Source organism: Fringilla coelebs (genome assembly GCF_963513975.1).
Source record: "Fringilla coelebs genome assembly, chromosome: 1".
Taxonomy (NCBI): domain Eukaryota; kingdom Metazoa; phylum Chordata; class Aves; order Passeriformes; family Fringillidae; genus Fringilla; species Fringilla coelebs.
Window position 1 is genome coordinate 71,964,272 of NC_140028.1, and position 19,378 is coordinate 71,983,649.

Genomic DNA, 19,378 nt, shown 5'->3' on the forward strand with positions numbered 1-19,378 from the left:
TTGACCATTTATTTTCTGCTCTTACTTCCTACTTTTTCCTTTTACCAATCTAATTTTACTCAGTTCTCTGGAGCTGGCCTGGTGTATAGGAAGTGTGGAAAACAAATATATGTAATCATGAACTCTTGTAAGATGCTGGAGCATGTCTTATTGGACCTGCTGTTCCAAAATACCTCAGCATTAGTATCTGTGGCTTCATATACTTGTGAGCTAATATTTTGGAACATTAAAATGTACCACAGTTATTGTTTATCATGATGTCAACATATCCTTTAGTTTTTCTCTTGATAGAGAAGAAGCACTTTTATTTGATTGTTCTACTTTTGTTGGAATTAGCAGTTTTACTTGCTCTTATAATAGTTGATAAAATTCACTGTTAGGCTTCTTTTATATCTAACATGTAGAAAAAAACTCCTTGGATCTCCTAAAGTGTGGTATATTCTTCTTCTGTGGTACTAGCTCATTTGATTTTTTAATTTAAATTGTTGCTGTCGTTGCTCATATTTTCTGTGTATGTGTGAGCATGCATATCTTAACATGGATTTTCACATTGTTTCTTACTAGATTAAGTTTTTATGTATTTTATGTTTCCTTCGCAGTTGTGTATGCCTCTTCATAGACACTCTGAAAATGTTTTCAACCTATGTTCTTATTCAACTACCTTAAAATTTGAGGTATGGTGCTTGGGTGTCGTAAAATTCTCTCCTTAATAGTCCATGTGAAAATGGAGTTTGTTGCTTTGGACTTGAGTCTGTTTCATATACTGTATAATTATTTGAATCTTTCCAGTTTTAAAATGTGTTAATTTAATTGCAGTTTAGACTTCTGAATAGGATGCAGCATGGTCTTAGCCAGAATGAAATACATTTGCTTTTACTTTTATGATGGCATAGAAAGACAAGGCTTTAGGTTTAATAACATGCTATAATATCTTTATTGCTGTGCTTAGATTAAACAAAAAACCAGATTATTAAGATAGCATGAAAGAGGGAATCAGCTGTCCCTTTTAGAGAAAATGCTTGCTGTGATGATCTGGAATTCTTGCAGAATTCTAGGTTTCTGACCTTAATACTTATCACAGTAAAACACAGGAGGGAAAGATAACAAGGATGAGCAATGAATTCACTATCTCTGATGGTTTTCACTTGTCTCATCACTGAAACAAACAAAGACATGGCTTATTGTCATCTGGTCCAGTTAGGAGTGAAATCGCTGCCAGCAGATGCCATTTTTGGGCTCTGTGGTGCTTTATGAAGTTGTCTTTCTGCTCACAGGGATTTAGCAGTGGTGCAGCAGAACAAATCTGTCTTCTTGACTGCTTGTCTATAATGGGGCTGAAACAAGGGTGGAAAGATACAGTAGAAAGATGAGAATCAAGTGAGGAAAGGAATGATGGTAAAGACAAGGTGTGAGGAGAGAAACAAAATTCTTTCTTTTCTGAGTGTCTTCAGGAATAATCTCAAATCTAGAGATGATGGTAGCTCAGTCTCCTCTTTTTGTAGCAGGAAGTACCAAAAATTGTTATGAATTGGTGGGCTACTGCTGATGTTCCTTGGGTCACTCCTTCAAAATCTCGTCTCTCTTACTGATCCCATGCAGTGAAAGAAAAGGTTCTGTGACACAGAAGGAGATCACACAGTGACAGCATGCAATCCGTTTGTATCTTGATTATTTCAGATATGAATTTTCCTTGCTTTCCAGGAGTCTTTCATCTTACTATCACGTTAATGTGTGACTTTAGGAACACATTTGAAGGTCTCTTATTATAAAATTATTTTTAAATATCCATTTTAGTGCAATCAACTTGCTTTTATTCTGTCCCATTTTGCTAATGGTTGTTGTCAATTTTTTGGCAGAGGCTGTAATGACTGTTTCCTGATGACATTTAAACCCAGACCTGTGCACAAAAGAAAGGGATTATTACTTTGAGAGTTCTCTATGATCAAGAACAAGGCATGATTTACTGAGTTGTTTACTACTTCTATGACAATTATTGGAAAATAAAACTTTATGTTTCATAAAAACAGTGAAGTAGTAATTTATTTTGGAAATTATTTTGTGGAGTATATCACAAACAAATCTTCCTTGTGGACTTTATTCTTGAGGTTTATGGCATACCAGGTGCTTGGGAACCATTGTTATTATACAAATTAATACTCAGCTTCTTTTGTGTTTTTTCTTGTTGTTGCTCAAAGTTCAACTTCCCTCTCCCAGTTCCCTTCTAACTAGGGAATGGTTCTACAATGCTTTCTATTCATAATCTTACTGGGCTTTCAGTTCTTTTTCTGAATTGTCTTGCTTTATTTTAAAGTCAGGGAGGCTACTGTGTCATAACTGCTTTATCTTTTTCTTTTCCTCTGAAGCACTTTTAACTCTTAGCACCAGAACACAAGAACGTCCTGCAGGGTGAGGCCAGGGTCCATCTAGCACAGTGAAGTGTCTCCAGGAATGGCAAGAGAAGCTGCTTCTGAAAGGCAGCATGCCAAATTGATCACTTTGTGTGGTCAGCTTCCTTCATGCCTTGCCCAGCCTCCACACGTTAGTGGCATCACAGAGTGCATTTCCCTGCCCCGTTTTTTTATTGTTGGTTCATGGATAAGGTGTCCATGAATTGGCTTAATATCTCTTTGATCCTGATAGTCTAAGTTCAAGAAGGTCACTATCCACTAATTTCACCTTTTTTCAAGCAACCTTCTAGTTCTATTGAGTGCCCTTTGTTCTGGCGTTTCAGGGTTTGGTGGACAACTTTTCCACCTTCACTCATCTGATGCTTTCATAATTTTAGCCTTTTTCTAGATGACTCAGAACAGAAGCTGATTTTCATTCTCTGAATTTTTTGTTTTATGTGGGTAGCTTGTTTTATTCTTTGAACATTGCCCAGGTAGAAGTTTGGGGGTTGGACTTCAGAGTTACAATAGCAAAGAGTGTTACATATTTGCAACCTTTACACTGCCAACACAAAGATTTGAATATACAGTTTATAGCTTGTGTGAATACCCTTCTGATGCCATAAAACATACATTGTATTAAACATAGTATTTGTAACTAGTTTTTTAAATTAGTAGGTCAGACCAAATGTTGTGAAACCTAGCTCTTTCTTTAGAAAAGCTAGAGCGTCTTCTGTGCCATTAGGTATATACAAACAACATTTGAAATCAGTGGCTGGAATCTAATTGTCTTTCCAAGGGAAAATTCTTCAATTAGCTGATGATTTTTGCTCCTTTTACACAGTGATGTGGAAGCTGATCTTGAAAAACTTCTGAAAGTGATCCTGTAGTGGGTTGGCTACTTAGTTTGCATTTTTGTAGTCTTACCAGTTTAATTATGGTTATACAGTGAAAAGCCAGCACTGTTGCAGTTATCCCAAAGCACTACAGATATTTTATTAGCTGTAGCCTCACTACTGCTGCCTGTGTCCAAAGAAGTGCTTTTCCCTAATTCATACTGAAATGGTACATTTACATTTGCAGGCCAGCTTCAGTGCCAAGGTATCATGCTCCTCAGGGGGAAATTCTGGTCAGAGTAACATTAGCTTTAGTGAATTTTACACATGCCAAGCATGTTATGATTAACCATCTTAACACAGTGTTAAAAAGGCTGTCTTGGTGGGAAATTGTGAGTCATTGTTGGAACATAATTTGTATAAAATGAATGATTAGTATCTTTTTTACAGTTGTTCTCAGTGCCAAAGCAACATCCCCTGTGGTACCCTGTGTGCCAGGAAAGACAATTTTAATTTGTAAAATATGTTAAAATTTCTGCTCCATGTTCTCTTTACAGTTAAGGCAACCCCACTGAGGAGTAGAAACTGGTGACACACGGGAGACAAGGTGTCTCAGAACAGGTTGTGTCCGCAAAAACCAGCATGGATTCATGGCTTGGGTCCACTGTAGTTTGTGCCATCAGTCCAAACTAGTGACATTTCCAATAGCAACGTCTGTGAAGCACCAAATATTATCAACTTCATACCAGCTCTCCTAGCTGAGAGTCAAGAGGACAGACTAAAGGCTGTAGTAGCCCGTGTACATCTGTAGGTGCTGGGACAAAACTGCCAACATGAAAAATGCTCAGAATGGGTTTAACTTAAAGAAGGATCTACTTCTCTTATCTCTTGCAGCCTGAGTCTTTCTATTTTGCATGCTGAAGATGTTTAGTCATAGTTGCGTTGTGTTCTGTGACAAGAATCTGTTTTTTAAAGGGTTCATGATCATCATATCTCACACCGTGGTGTCATTTTACCATTTTGCGTCCAGCTCTCTCCAGCGGCATCACTGCAGCAATCTGCATGTTCACTTTTGCTGCCCTTCTGAAAGCAGCTGCACAGAATCTGCAGGAAAATCATCTGTTATGTGCTCATCTACGGCAGTGCACCGTCCTTTAAATCTGTGGAAAGGAACTGCTTGCATAGTCAATGACAATGTGGCCCTGCTGAGGTATGGGGGAAGAAATACAGAGAGCAGCAAACCCACTCAGAGTTTGCGAAGCTCTGGCAGTCAAAAGTGATGGGCCAGAGTCCTGGATAGCCCTCAATCAAAGCGGGAAAGCCACATACTTGTGTGTGAGGTGTTGCACCGGGGTTAGCCAAAAGTGAATGCTGCATGCTGTGATGCACACCAGCACTGCTCAAGCACTCCCACCTCCAAAGCATGGATAACATAAACTCATAGAGAAAGTACCTGAGAGAAGGTACCTGAGAATCAAATTCCTAAAGCAGTGTAAGTTCAGATCAGGACAAAAAGCCTGTTTTAACTAGGCAGTCGTAGTGATGACCCACATCAAAGACTGCTTCCAGCATAACAGTGACAGGCCTTGTGATTGTGGCACAATTTGGTGGCTACTTTTAATAGTGTCAAAAATAGTGCACTGTAAATTAACTCTATGTTTACTGACAGGAACACACAGCAAGTGCAGGCACGCTGTGATCATTGGCCTTAGCAAGTCTTGCAGTGAGATAGTGGGGTCTTTCAGAGCTTGGCATCTCTGCTTTTTAATGTTGTGATCAGCAATATTCTGCCAGTTCTTACAAAATGATGATGGAAAAGGGCCATTGGCCATTCTGCAGACTGTGACTCAGACCAAGAAGTCTGTTCCTCTTTCTACTTGCTCAAAAGCCTTTTTGTGTTAATTTCTGCAATATTAAACTTAAATACACTGGCATTTTGAAATATGTTGAAAGGTCCCAAGTCTTACGTACGATGTATGTCTGCGATCAAGATGAAGGGTAGAAGCATCTAATTTGAGGGTACATGGGGAAAACACTCTTCAGCCATTGTGAAATGAAAAAGCAACCTCTGTGATAAAAGGAGCTCTATTGGGTCCTTAGACTACTACTAGAAATTGGGGAAAAGCAATTTGACAAAGAATAAAAGAGGCATTGATTGGTTCCATTTCCTACATGTATTTTGGAGGAGAATTTCTGCCTTGGCATGACTGAAAGATGTCCTGCTTTGCAACAGCATTCTCATACCAAATTTCAAAACTGCAAATATATGCAAATATAAGAATTGACAGGTCAATTTTGTTTTAATCAAGTGTTCTTTGACACAGTTCCTCTGCAACCCAGCCTATTTGAATATGTAATGTCAAGAGGGGCTGAACCTCCTAAAAGTGTTCTCTGTTTGTAGTTGTTGAATGTTGAAATTATCCATTTATTTTGACCAAGGAAAGGAGTGAGGTAATTTATAAAACAGTTATTTACAGATAGACAAGGAATTTGGAGCTGATACAGCTGATATCACTAGTAGCTTTGCAAAATGTCAAACTGTTGCTCACATGCTTAGTAGCCTGTTTTATGTCAAAGTTGAAAAGCAAGAGCATCATACTCTGTCCTACATCCAGTTTGGAAAAATACTTAGCATGGACCACACAGATGGAGTGGATCCTTTAGTTTGGCTATAAAGTCAGATATCAAAAAATACGCAAGTTATATTTTTTGAGACAAACTAGTTAAATAAGAATAATTTTTTATTTTCTACTAATAAAATTTTCACACATATGTGAATACCACATAGGCAATGAGAATGGTTTGTGTTGGAGGAAACTTCAAGATCATCTATTTCCCACCCCTCTGCCATGGGAAGGGCAACCTTCTTCCAGACGAGGTCTTCAGGGCCCCATCCAGCCTGGCCTTTTTCTGGAAACGTATTTTAAGCAGCTGCTCTTACATGCTAGTAGGCTATTTTGCCTTTGGCCTCTGTTCATCTTACATTGTATTAGAGGACCTTTTACATCCCTTGTTGCTGCCTAACTCATTATTTGGGTTTTCCCCTATACTGATGCCTGTTTTCATGACAGAAGAAGTAATTGCTTTGACATGATTTGTTGTCAGCAAAATCACATTTTCTGTTACCTCTTAACTTTTGTGACTCTTAATTATGACATGCATTATTATTGTCTGTTACTTCTATAGGAATTAAAGTGAAGCTGATGAGCTTCACCTATTTTCCCAGCCTTTCAAAAACATGTGCTATGTTTCTCTTTTCTAGCCTGCCAGACCTTTCTACACCTTTTCCAAGTTTTAAGACTTCCACTTGGTTCTGTCAGTATCATAATTGATTTTTCCTCATCCTGGACAGTTTTAAAACATCATACTGGCATAGCCCTTCTCTTACTAGACCAACTTTGTACACCCTTTTCTTTGCTGTTGGTTTTACAAACATCTGATCTTTGTGAAAACTTTTAGGGAGGACTGAAACCAACCAGCTATCAAACACTTTTTTTTTCTCGTGATATCTGTTGGTAGACTGGAAGAGTAGAGAGGCAAAGCAAAATCTTTGCCTTTTTCTTGCTGTATTTTCTTTTTATCCCTCATTTCCTTTGTAGTTCTCTTTCATTTCATGCCTTTGAACTATTTGACTCTTGAGTATATGGGAGAGCTGGCAACATTGAAAAGGGTGTGAGAGATCATGAAGAAGCTGGATTGATCTTAATGGAGGGATTGGAGAAAGATGAGTGGGTAACAGAAGTGGACATCTTCTCCATCTGGTTCTGTCCCCAGGATGGAAAAGAATGCCTCCTCTGTCCTACAGGGGCACTTACCTTAGGGCTCAGTTTTGGCTATGTAGTTGTCACATGCACATGTGAAGAATGCAGACTGGCACAAAGGGAAGTGAGCAGCAAGTTACTCTTGCTCATACCTGCCTGGGAGCTTTCTGTGTTCTGTACTGTGTGTATGCAACTGCTGGATGGTGAATAGGCTTGCAAGTCAACTCAAACCTTACATGGAGATATAATTATGTACCAGCTGGCACGTTTGCAGCATCGCCTACTTACTTATGTGTGCAAAACCTGTGTCTCAAATCTAGTTACATTCTCTCAAATGTCTGGTGGGGTTTGGAACATAAGCACAGCATCAAATATATATTTTCCTATGTGTAGCAAAGGAATCCCTTCTGCTGTTACGGAGGGCTGTGCATTTGTTCCATAAGGTTAGTTTGGACACTAGTACCCTTTAAAAGAAGCTGACAGGAGATTCTGCATATGGACTGTGATTTACTGAAGCTGTTTTTCATGACTAAATAAATGTATGACCTTAAAATGTAGTGATTTTATGGAATTTGACATAGGTCATGTATATACTCATGAAATACCATCTTGTTAAATCAAATTTCTTGGCTCAACTTGAGCTTTTTTTTTTTTTTCATAATGTCATTTATATTATATTGTGAATTTTTAGTTCATCAAGATGCACAAAATCTCTCTGTATTGAAATTAAGGCTGTATTGACAGATTGTTTTGTAATGCAGGTCACAATCAGAATTGACCAGTCCTGGGATAACTCTTTACTTGTAAATAGAGTGTTAATAAAAATTTGAAAGTATAAATTGGAAGTAAAATTTGAAAAGTTTGGAATATTCTGTAGGTCTGAAACCATGATTTGCTATCTTGAAACTATACTTCTTAAGTGTCTGATAGAATGTAAATTTTCCAACACTCTTAAAAATTAATTCTTCCTAAATCCATTTCTTCAGTGTTTAGCGATGACTTTCCTATGAAAAACTGGTAACTTTATGCTGAAGTCAGTTCAAAATTAAATGCTATTTTAAAAAATTTTATTCCAAAGTGAATTTGACATGTTTCTTTCTCTTGTCTTTGTGTCTTGCGCAGGTATCATTTTTCTTGTTCATCATTTTCGTGGTGTACACCATGCTGCCCTTCAACATGAGGGATGCTATCGTTGCCAGCGTCGTGACCTCCGCGTCGCACACGATTGTGCTGAGCGTCTGTCTGTCCGGTACAGCTGTTGTAAAGGAGCACTTGGTTTGGCAGGTAGGTGCTCTGTGCAGTTAATGATTGCCTGTGCCTTGAGTTGCCTGGTAAATGAGACAGGAGTGCCTTAGTGGGTGCTTGGGAGTACAAACTTACTTCTGTCTTGATTTCTGAATCGCTAATTCCCGGATAATTCACTTTCTGATAATGAGGGTATTGACAGTAATGTTATGTCTTCTGGAATTAGACATGAAAGTGGTGGAATCTACAGCTATGTAGCACTTACCAATGTGGAAACTTAAACTGCTTGAAAAAATATGTGATGCAGTTGTACTGTGGTAGGTGCCCTACCCTCTGGTTTGTAAAGAACATTGTTCATCTCCTCAGGTCATTAAGGCCTTGCTTCCAAGACCAAGGATTTTTTCCAAGTAGCAGAATGTTATCTTTGATGTTGTTCCTTTGAATACACTCAAGTCAGCTGGGTTAAAGTTCTGCTGTGAAGACATTGCCCTCTACAAGTCTGCTCTAGGCCTTGTCCTCCTTCTGCAATTCTCAGCCATTTATCGGAATTTTACTGCCTCATCCTGATTGGCCCCAATGATTGAATGGGTCTGGCTGGCTACAGACTCTAGGACATTTTGGGAACCCATCTGTGTTTGCAGTTGTCTTGGATTGTAACTCAACTCTGAAATCTACCACATGACATACTGCAGATTAATAATTTGTAAAAATCCAAATATTAGGAGTTGTTTTTCCTTACTCTTTTACAGATCTTTTAAATGGTGAATTATTATCGTTTTAGTAGTAGTGCTGTGACAATCCCAGCTGACATTGATAGAAACCTGTATTTTTTAAGGAAAACAAAAGATTTCATTCTGAAAAACAAAGACATGGGTTTGGTTTTTTAGTATAGTTATGCCATGTTAAGGAAACAGATTTATTTTAACTGTTGCATCAAAATGATACTGAATCTTTAAAGTAAACACATTTTTTTAAACAGACTAATAGAGCAAGAAAGACAGACATGATACTATTTATTATGAGTAGCATTAAGAACAAAGCAAATAATAGTTTTGACTTACTTTTTGATATACTTAAGGCTTACTTTGAGAGGCGCTATGCCTCAAAGTGATTTTACAAATGTCCTGCCTTGTAACTTGTTGTTCAGGACAACATATTTTATTTCCAGTTATGGCTGCAGGAATGTGTTCTATGGAATACTGAAATTGAAGTCTGGTAAACAAGATGTGTTCTGAGATGTAATTCTCTGTAGAAATTTTAAATTATGAGCAAGGTAGTTTTGCTTTTCTCTTCCTGATTTGGATCAGTTGAGTGTCTTTTTATGAAAGTTGTGAAGTTGTGCTGTATGTTAAGCAAGAACTGTGGTCATTTGCAGATAATATAGTATTTAAATAATTCAGTAATACGGTTATAGATATTTTTAGTGGAAAAAATTAGGGAGAATATTACTCTTCAGCTTTTTGTTAACCCATGGCTTTTATTCTGGGCATCAATACACTGCTAAAGCAGTATTAATGTTTACCACTCCTCTAAAATTGTTTTGGGTTAAAGTTGCTGTTTGCAAAAAATAATTGTTTTTCTTGCCTCTTTAGACCATTAACATTTGGTATATCTAAAAGAATACTTTCAGAAGATGTTGTATTTTTAGACACATCACTTCTACAGAATCAAAACAAATGAATCATGGTCTGTGAGGCAAAAGTGTTGTCTTTCATCTCTTCTTTAACTTCCTGTTTCATTCAGAAAGAGTGGCAGTCTTTCCACTGTTTGTAAATTTGTTAAGAATGTTTAGTTGCTGCGTTGTTCCTAGTTTTCTATTCTGCCTTTGTAAAATATGCTAAGTGTTATGAGTAACTTGGCAGTTATTGGAGGTACTGAGTGCGCTGCATTCTTGAGAATTTGTGGGAAGAACTCAGTGATGCTCCCTCATTCCATTTCATTTGCCCTCTGTACATTTTAGGATTATTATTGTTTATACTTTGGAGTGCAAGCAAAAGTGTCTGTTTTGTGCTCTTTGCTTTTGAAAATCGAGAGCACAAATAAAGGCTTAGGCTAGAGAGACGGATGGCACTAAAAAGAGAAATAACATGTGTCAGTGATGTGCCTTAAGTTCATATAGGATATTATAGCATATATGTCTTGTATATGTAGCAAGCATCCTTCAGTGGAGAATACCTGCATCTCCCTTATAATTGCTTCCTATGTTTTGAGACTTCCATTGTATCTTCTCTGGGCTTTCTCTTGGCTGAACAACCATTCTTTCAGTTTTTCTTCTTAAGTCAGGTTCTCCTGCCTTATAATGCATTTGATGGGCCTTTGCTGGACCTTCTTCAGTTTCTCAGCATTTCTCAGTGACTGATTGGCATCCCGTAGCATTTTAAAAGTTAATCATACCTTCAGTGTATGAGAGAGAAAAATCGATGTCCCTAAGCATCCCCTCATTTTGAAATTTGGCAGAGCCTATCTGACTGGTTTTGTCATTCTTTTGTTATCCTCTGCAAGATTTTGCATCAAAAAGCGGCTTCCTTAAAGCTGCAAAGCTTAGGATGCTCTTGATCCAGGGTCTGTTGCAATTCCAGACACTGAGATGAAGACTCCTGCTGAGATAAAGAAGGATTCTTCAACAGACTCTGCTGGTTACATGAAGTAGTCTCTGTTTGACCTACATGTCTCTCGGGGAGAGGGAACACACCTTGGTTTAAAAATCGGGAATGATGGAGACGCGCTTCCACAAGCCTTCATATTTTTTCCATGGCTTTTGAGCGCCAGTGTTCAAATTCTGTTCATCTTTCTTATTAGGCATTTGTCTGGCCTTGTCGTGCAGCTTCTGGAGCTCATTTTTCTGGCCGGTATGCTGACAGACCCAACAGGATCCAATTTCTGTTTCTTCCATGAGAGTGCTCGTAGACTATCATGAATTTGCCTCATAACCTTTTTGTCAGTAAAATAAACGAGTTGCCTGCTTTTGCACTAGCTAAGCCTTCCATCACTTTCACAGTTTTTCTTTGAGTCCTCACTTGTGCTTCATCAACATATTTCTTGCAGCGTGGGCATTTGCCTTCGGAGGAGCGTGCCAGGAGCAGCTGCAGCGTGCCAAATGCTAATAGGGAGCAGGTCTAATAGGGGCCAGGGTACAAAGGGGTCAGTGTGCTGCCGTGCCCAGCAGCGCAGCAGACACAGCCCCCACAGTGAGACACCCGGCTCAACCTCCCCGCGCGCTCCTCCGGGGAATTCAGCGCACGGCTGCGGGATCTCTGACGGGAAGGGGGGAAAAAGACTCCTGTGTTCCAGCTTCAGTTAATGAAAAAAAAAGACTGTGTATGTATGGTTTGGTTTTTTTATTTTTTTTTCTGTTGAAAATTTTAATCCTAACCTTTACAAGGCGCACGGTTTGGAATCTGGGACTCTGCCCCGTCTTTCCAGGTGAGAATCCTACTGCCAAGCAGAGGATGTTGTTCTATGTGCTCCAGAACTGCTCCAAGAGAACAGGACTCTAATTCTGATCTACAGCATTTGGCTCACCAGAGGATGTTGTTCTATGTGCTCCAGGACTGCTCAAGAGAACAGGACTCTAATTCTGATCTACAGGCATTCGGCTCAGACGACTTTCACAACTTTAACATCCCTTTCAGTTATTCCTGGAATGGAAAGTATTTAACTGCCATCTCTTCCTATAAACACATAACCTGTTTTTCCCCAAACCAGAACAGATTCTAATCAAATACTTGTGTTTTTCCTGTTCTATTATCACCTAGTTAACCAGTCTGATCTCTAAAATAGGCTTGATACTATCATTAGGTGTACTTTTGTTCTTAATATGTTAAAAAAAGAGGTAACCAAAATGATTAAACATCCTCTAAGCTTCCATTTTTCTTTTCCCCTATGATTTATGTGAGGAGTCTGATTTTTTATTTTAGTCCTTTAGTTTTACTTTCTCAACAAGCAATATTGGTGCTCTTACAATCATTTTTCATGAGCTGTGTCTTAGTGTTTTCCAAACCTTGGCTAAATCACTGCAAACTCCCTTTTTACATTTTTTTTTCTAAAGTAGTGTTTTTTACCTTAGAGGATTTTTTTGGTGGCTTCTTGCAGCTCTGTAAAAGGGGTCACTTTTAAAGGCACACAATTATAGCTAGGCAGAATGCATGTGTGCATACATACAACTTCATATTGGCTTTGGACTATGTTCAGGAATGCATACACCAAAAGGAAATAATTTGTAACAACTTTTATGAAAGTCTTTTTTTGTGTGATCTCATAGCCTTAAGATAATATTCTGTTGAGTTGGGAGAAAAACAAAAGCTAAATGAGAAATTTATTTTCAGGAATGTTTGTATTGGGAAATTCCAGGGCTTCATCCACAAGACGTTGTGCATTTGTCATCAGATAAGCTGAGGTCTGCTCTTACAAAATTAAAAATCAATGGCTATGACCTATTCAGGAAAAAAAAAATAAATAAACCAAACAACAGTGAACTGAAAAAGGGAATTAGTTTTATTAAAAAAAAAAAATTTAACGTTTTCATCACTACACATCATGAAACAAATTATATCAAAAGCTCATCATCAGAAGTGTAGCGCAATTTTCAAAGATGGACAACTTTGGTTTTCATCTTAACATGCAACATATCATGCAAAAGGCATATACCTTTTGTTTAGAACACTGATTTAAACTCATTTGTTAACTTAGTAAATTTAAGAAGTGATGATATTTACAAAAACTGTTTTCTGTAATAGAGTGGCACAGCAGAAAAATAAAAATAAAAAGCACCAGTATTCATTGGCTTATAAAAGAAGAAAATGTACAGCTCTAGGGCTCAGAAATAGAGTAGAAATTGGTTTATGCTGTTATCACACAGTGCAAGAAAAAATCATGTTTATTAAAAAAGTCTGGGAAAAAAGCCCATGTCTTTAAGTACATCCAGTGCTGTACAGCCCCTGAGGCTGTAAAGCTGCACAGTGTAACTTTAAAGCACATAGGAACTTCATTCAGTCTGAATGTCAAAATGCTCTTACTGGGGGCTGAATTTATCCTTTTTCCTTGAATACCTTTATTTTGAAGGAGATGGGGAAGGGTTATTCGTGAAGGTAAAGCAGCTTTAACAACTCCTGCTTTCTGCTGCTCAGTTTCACGAGGTGAATCGCTGTTGTTCCTGCTGCAGGTGTGGGGGGCAGTGACTGCCGTGGAAGGAGGGAGGCTCTATTCCTTGTATTCCCTGTAGCAGCAGCTGCCACTGTCCTGAGCCTTGTGCCTTTTCCCCTCTGCTCTCCCCACCCTAGCAGCAGTCTGGCTCAGCACACTGTGCAGCAGCTGGGAGCCTGGAAGGCTCTGTCCTGCATTGCACAATGCAGCAGGCGTATTTTTTATTATTGCACCTTTTTTTTATTCTTGATTTTATACTTCATCTAGGCAGATACTGAAGTGCCATCTGCTGTGGGTTTTTAACTAATTTTCACAATCAGCAGATGTACTTTGTGTTTCACTCATTCTTTAAGACAATCTGTACAGTTTGGATGTGCTTACGAAGAGGCCACTTGCCTACAAGAGTATAGATATGTAGGAGAATGTGAATTGCATTTCAGAGTATTTAAACATAAACACGGAGAATATGAATGTCTTCCAAAAAGTCCCTGAGTCTGTAAAGGGAAGACCTGTAATACTTAGTGTGATGGAAGATTCAGCAAAGTCCTAGACTTGTATTGTGAAATGAAATCATGTGCACAGGTGGCCATGTGGGTTTTCAAAAGCACCATTTACCTGCAGCCCAAAGCAGTCTAAGAAATGCATAGAAAATAGTCTTGGTGAGATATATAGGAAACCATCAAAGTACAGAAGATAAGTGATAAATGCCTCCTTTTTTTTTAAATAGTGGAAATATCTGCATGAGTTCTCAAATAACTCCAGTTAGCATTGATTCTTAAGCTTTACTGAGAGAATGAGATTGACATCTGTGTTAACTTCGTTCAAGTTAATATTTATATCGGCAGCAAATATTTGTTTATCACTTTCATACTACTTTAGCTTTTCCTGTTCTAAAAATGGCAATTTCTTGTAGCAATTTTTAATTTTCCAAAATATAAATTAATTTGTTGAACAAGCTCCCAGTCTTTCAGTCTGTCCTTGAAGTTATAAAATGTCTATGCCAGAATGCTCAACCTTGAGGCTACTATACTTCCAAAACTGTAAAAAAATTAAAGCAGGTGTTAGGAAATTTCAGTGCTTCTAGGCTGAAGCAGCAACTCAGCTGTCATCTATACAGCTTACTTTTTGCAAGGCAGCTGTATTCCATCCTTCTAGAGATGACTTTAATGTAAATAACTGACCAGTAAAAGGTTAAAGCCATGAATTCAGAATTTTGTAATACTGTCCATCCAGATAATTTTTCTTGGTAAAGAATCTTAGTTACTTCATCTGAGTTAGTTTTGCTGATTTCCTTCCATTTTCACAGATGTTGGCCATCCTTTTCAGTTACATAGTACTTTTACAGATTGGTATTTTTTGTTAAATTTATTGTGAATTAGTTCTTTTCTTATTGCAGCTGGAACATTAAATTCTGTGAATGATACTCACTCTAGGCATGATGCTTTGTCATTTCATGTACTCAAAGAAATACTGTATAGCTCCACATATAATTTGGAAGAATTCTGTAGAAGAAAAATACCTTTCACTATCAATATGTGAATACATTTCCCCATCCTGTCAGCCACTTCTAGTCTAGCATAAAATATGGATCAGGAGCACAAACACCTGCTGCTGTGTAGAGAAGACTGTGGGAGTCAGAATCCACCTTGCAGTGGTTCAAGACCCCATCTCTTTGTAGGTGCCTGCAGTAGGATGTGATCTTCCTATTTGTCATCTAAGCCCCTGCCATCCACCAGTGCTAAGCTGCTGGTCAAGTAGAAGTCATTCCTCTTCCAATAATCTTCCAAAATTTGCACTCCTGTGCGTGCTCATGCAAGTCTGTGGATAGCCCCTGTTTCCCTCAGCACACTTCTGCCGTGTGTTTCAGTAAAATGCTGGCTGCAGAACTGCCTGTGTCCTCCGAGTGCCCATCTTGTGGTGTTCACATGCCCCCTGAACAGAGAGAAGCTGTGAGACAAGCAGAGAAGAAGGAAAACACAGTTCTTATCTGGCTTGCTGTGCCTGTGTTGTGCTAAAGCAGAATGCAATATGGAGATTATTTACCCAAAGTGGATGTTTTGTTCCCTTGGCCTGCCAGGGCCAGTGAGTGTGTGTGTGTGGGACTGTCATGGGACAGTCATGAGAGGATCAGGGATGAGCACAGCTCTGTGCAGTTGTGAGCAAGAGTGAGGGCATGGCAGATTCAGTTTAGATGAAATGTACATAGTGTAGTATAATAAAGTAATTCATTAGCCTTCTGATGATGGAGTCAGATGCATCATTCTCTCTCCCTCGCCAGTGTTGGAGTCATCTTTGATTTACAGGAGGTCCTGTGATGGAATCAGTTAATGCTCCCAGATAAGCATGTGGAAGCCAGGAGCAAAGGATGTAAACTTCTGCCACGTTTTTGTGTTTTTTTTCTTAGCAGCTACAGCTATGCTACTGGCAAAAAGGGAGCTGTTCTTTGGCCCTGAAGCTGTTAGCACAGCTTTTGTTTACCTGCCTAAACTCCCACCCCTTTTCCCTTCCCCAAACACGGTGGTCAGGTGTCAACTTCTTCCAAAACACTCCTGACATATTCTGTCCTCTAAGACATGCCAAGGCTCTGGGAAAGCCCTGCTTTGCCCAGATCAAAATGGTGCTGGTGAGCAAGGTAACAGCCATACAGAAGCAATGATCATGGAACTCAGAACTGCCTTCCACTCTGGTTTATCAGCAGAGACACAACTAAAGGAACATCATCTGCAAACCTTGAAGGAAACCTGGATCTGGTGCTGGGTGATATTGTTTAGTGGATTAGGGGCTACAGTGGTAGTGCTGGGTGGACAGTGGCAGTGGATGGTCATGTAAGTCTCTTCAAGCCCTGATGAATCCATGATTCTGTGAATCCTTCAATTCCTAATTGTTCACAGGGGTTGCATCTTTGGAAATCCCACTGCATATTCTTTTCCCTCTCAAGGTATATGTGTTCCTACATACTAGTGAGTGGCATAATTATTTAATTGTTATTTGTGGGCCTGAGAAGCAATCATGTCTCTCCTGTCTCTCTCTCTAGCTATGTGTAATAAATTATGTTTATCTGCCATCAGTTTAGAACTGGTTATGGGTATATAAAAACTGTATGCTGCATATTTGCTGCAAAGGTCACCTGCCTGGACTGTGCTAGCTCTTACCTGTTTCTGAGTGGGGCAGTATGAGTTACAGCTTTGATTGCAGCAGTGTGCAAACAGCAAAGGCTGTAGTTTATCAGACATAAAGTTATGTTCATGAATCTATTTGCAGTTTTATTTTCTTTGTTCCTTTGAGGATATATTTTCTCCCAGATGTGTGGCAGTCTGTCAGCTCAGAAGCCACAAGAGCACAGGTCTGAAGTAAGCAAGATGTCTCTGTCCCTGGTTGGCTCAGGTCCACAGGCTTTGGGAGTACAGGCTGTGTGAAAGCACTTAGGCTACTCTGAAAAGACAAAGCTGTGCAGAGATCTGTCTGCCTCTGAACCTCAGGCCAGCTTCCATGTCTTTGGATATACAATAGCACTGTGAATCCTGAGTCCTTTAGTCTTTTAACAAATAATTAAGACTTACCAATGCTGAAATAGCATACATCTGCAGAAGATTCAAATGCTTGTGAGTGTCCAGAGCTAAGGCTGATTGGCCATCATTGATGGAAGACTCAGCAGGGCAGGAAACAAACATGCTACAGGAGCAAAATCACCCTAAAGGATTCCAGCAGGTGTTTTGCTCTCAATGCATACAAAATATTAGCTACTCAAGATCCCAGTGCCTCTTGTTCCCTTTAGTTGTTTCCACTATGTGCTGCTGCAGAAGAGCATGAAAAGAAGGACTTGAAGGTTCATTAGGTCAGTTTTAAACTGGGGAAAATTATTGCAACATTGATGAATGCAAACGAGTAAGTCAGATTCTGAAGCATGAGATTCCAAGTTCTTCAACACAGGCACACTTTTGTGTTTTAGATGCCAAAACTGAGTTTTGCTCCAAAGAGATAAATCAAGCTTTGCTGTGAAGAAAATTGTTCATTTAAAAGGCCACTTAAACAATCTTCTTTGTCTTGAATACTCTCTCACTTTTTATGGTCCTAGTTTGCTAGCCTCTCTGTCCCAGTAATATTACTTCAGGTTAACCACAGCAGGTTTGTCTGTCCTATTTACTAGTGTTATTTGCTACACTTTGCCCCTGGACATGTAGACATGAGATCCTGCTCAAGTTGTTTTCAGACAGGAAAAGACTGTGTCCTGATGAGCATTTACTCACATATGTACCTTTAGTAAAACTGTTGGGATTATTTGAGGAGGTTTGCAACATCTTGTGTGAGAGAGCTTCACACTCTGAATGCAAATGTGAGGTGTGCAATTACCCTGTTTCCTCCAGGATGTAGGTGATGAGATAGTGTTTGAGCTTCAGAGGGAAGTCAGCTGGGGTTTTGCTGATGCTCTCTGAACACTGACTGCTGCTGACCTCCATGTACAGACACGCACCCTGCTTGGTCTGTGGAGGGAGTCATTAAAATTTGGCCTCTGGAAAGAACAGGACAAATAGTGACATAGTGCCAAGGAGCAATGCTCCCAGCTGGTCTGCCTGCTCCAGCCAGCTCACACAGGCCAGCGGGCAGGAGCAGAGAGAGGAGATGGTGCTCTCCCTGTGGGACACCTGGAGAGGCTGGGCTGTAGTGACGGTGTCCTCAGGGTCCAGCAGGGCAGGAAGTGGTGGCATTCCAACCCCAGTTCTTTATTTAGATTATTTAGATCCACTCGTTCATCATGTTTAATTTATTTCATAACATCAAATATAGTCAGGTTGGTTAAGATCCTTTGGGTTTATCTTGCCTTCCTCCTTCACTCTTTCCCCTTCTTTTTAAATAAAATTAGCAGAGGATAACAATTCAAAAGTCTTGAAAGTGGAGAAATGGCCACAATAAAAAAGAAAGTACTGCAAAAAGGAGGGAACAGAGAAGAAACATTAAATTATCTGTGTAAAAATGGTGACAAAAGCATGAATGCTGATAAATAGGAGAAGTAGAATACTGAAAAGTTGAAAGGTGGGTAATGAGGCACCTTTAATAATGTTCTCTGTTATTTGCTCTAAGATTTTGCTTTATTTGCTGTTCAGTCATCAACGATGATACATTTTTTTTCTGCTCTCCAGTCATTTAGACAGTAAATGTTTTCCTTGGGTATTTGGAACTTTCACACCTCAGTTCAGTTTATTGATGCTGCACCAATGATCCCTGAATGCAGAGATGATTCCCATTCTACTCTTATTGGTATTGACCGGGTCACTTCAGAATCTCTTTCACATGGTGCACACACAGTCCTGAAATCATTATCTAGTTATTTTCTCTGAACTGTATTATTTCTGTTGAGCTGCATTTGCTAAAAATATTCTTGAGTCAAATCCTGGGGCTGCACACAGGCAGAGCTGGCCTGCCTGGGGCAGTGGGGGATCAAGCAGTAACCTTTTAAAACACGTTCTGTATCCTCCCTGGACCTACCCGTGCCATCAGTCCTGGGCTTTGTTAGTAACCTTTAAGGTTAGAACCTTAGAGTTCAATGTTAGAACAGAGTACAAATAAAGATCCCACTTTGCAGCCCTCTTTTCCTCAGTAGAGTCAGTGTTAAACCCAGCTCTGCATTTGAATTGCCTGGTGCAGGTCTTGAATGAGACACTGATACTGATGTGTCTTGAGTGACAAATTTCTGCCTCTGAGAGGAGGAGACCACAGGCAGCAGAAAGTGTGCTGAAGAGCCATTTTAGTCCTGCTGGAGCAGCCTCAGCAGTGACTCCAATCCTTCTCATACTACTACTGGGATAATCATTACAGCTGCAACCAGCTGGTCCTGTCTGGAAAAAATGTGTCTCTACACACTGAATATTTTGGATATTTTCCTTGTCTCAGCCTTTGGCTGGCATCCATTGTCTGTGCTTTCTAAACTCCACTGACACTTCGATTAGATCAGCTGTTACATCAATGTTAATTAAAAGCTAATCTTCAAAAATATGAAGGAGCAGGGAAA

The 19,378-nt window shown here is 39.3% G+C and overlaps 1 protein-coding gene across 1 annotated transcript in view; it reads left to right on the top strand.

Annotated features, from left to right (window-relative positions):
• Nucleotides 1-19,378, top strand: part of ADCY2 (adenylate cyclase 2) — a gene marked incomplete at its 5' end in the record, with an annotated part of 204,281 nt that overhangs the window by 54,941 nt on the left and 129,962 nt on the right. The window contains one exon of the mRNA XM_084212764.1: nt 8,107-8,268. Coding sequence (XP_084068890.1) covers nt 8,107-8,268 — 162 coding nt within the window. The remainder of the gene's footprint in view (nt 1-8,106; nt 8,269-19,378) is intronic.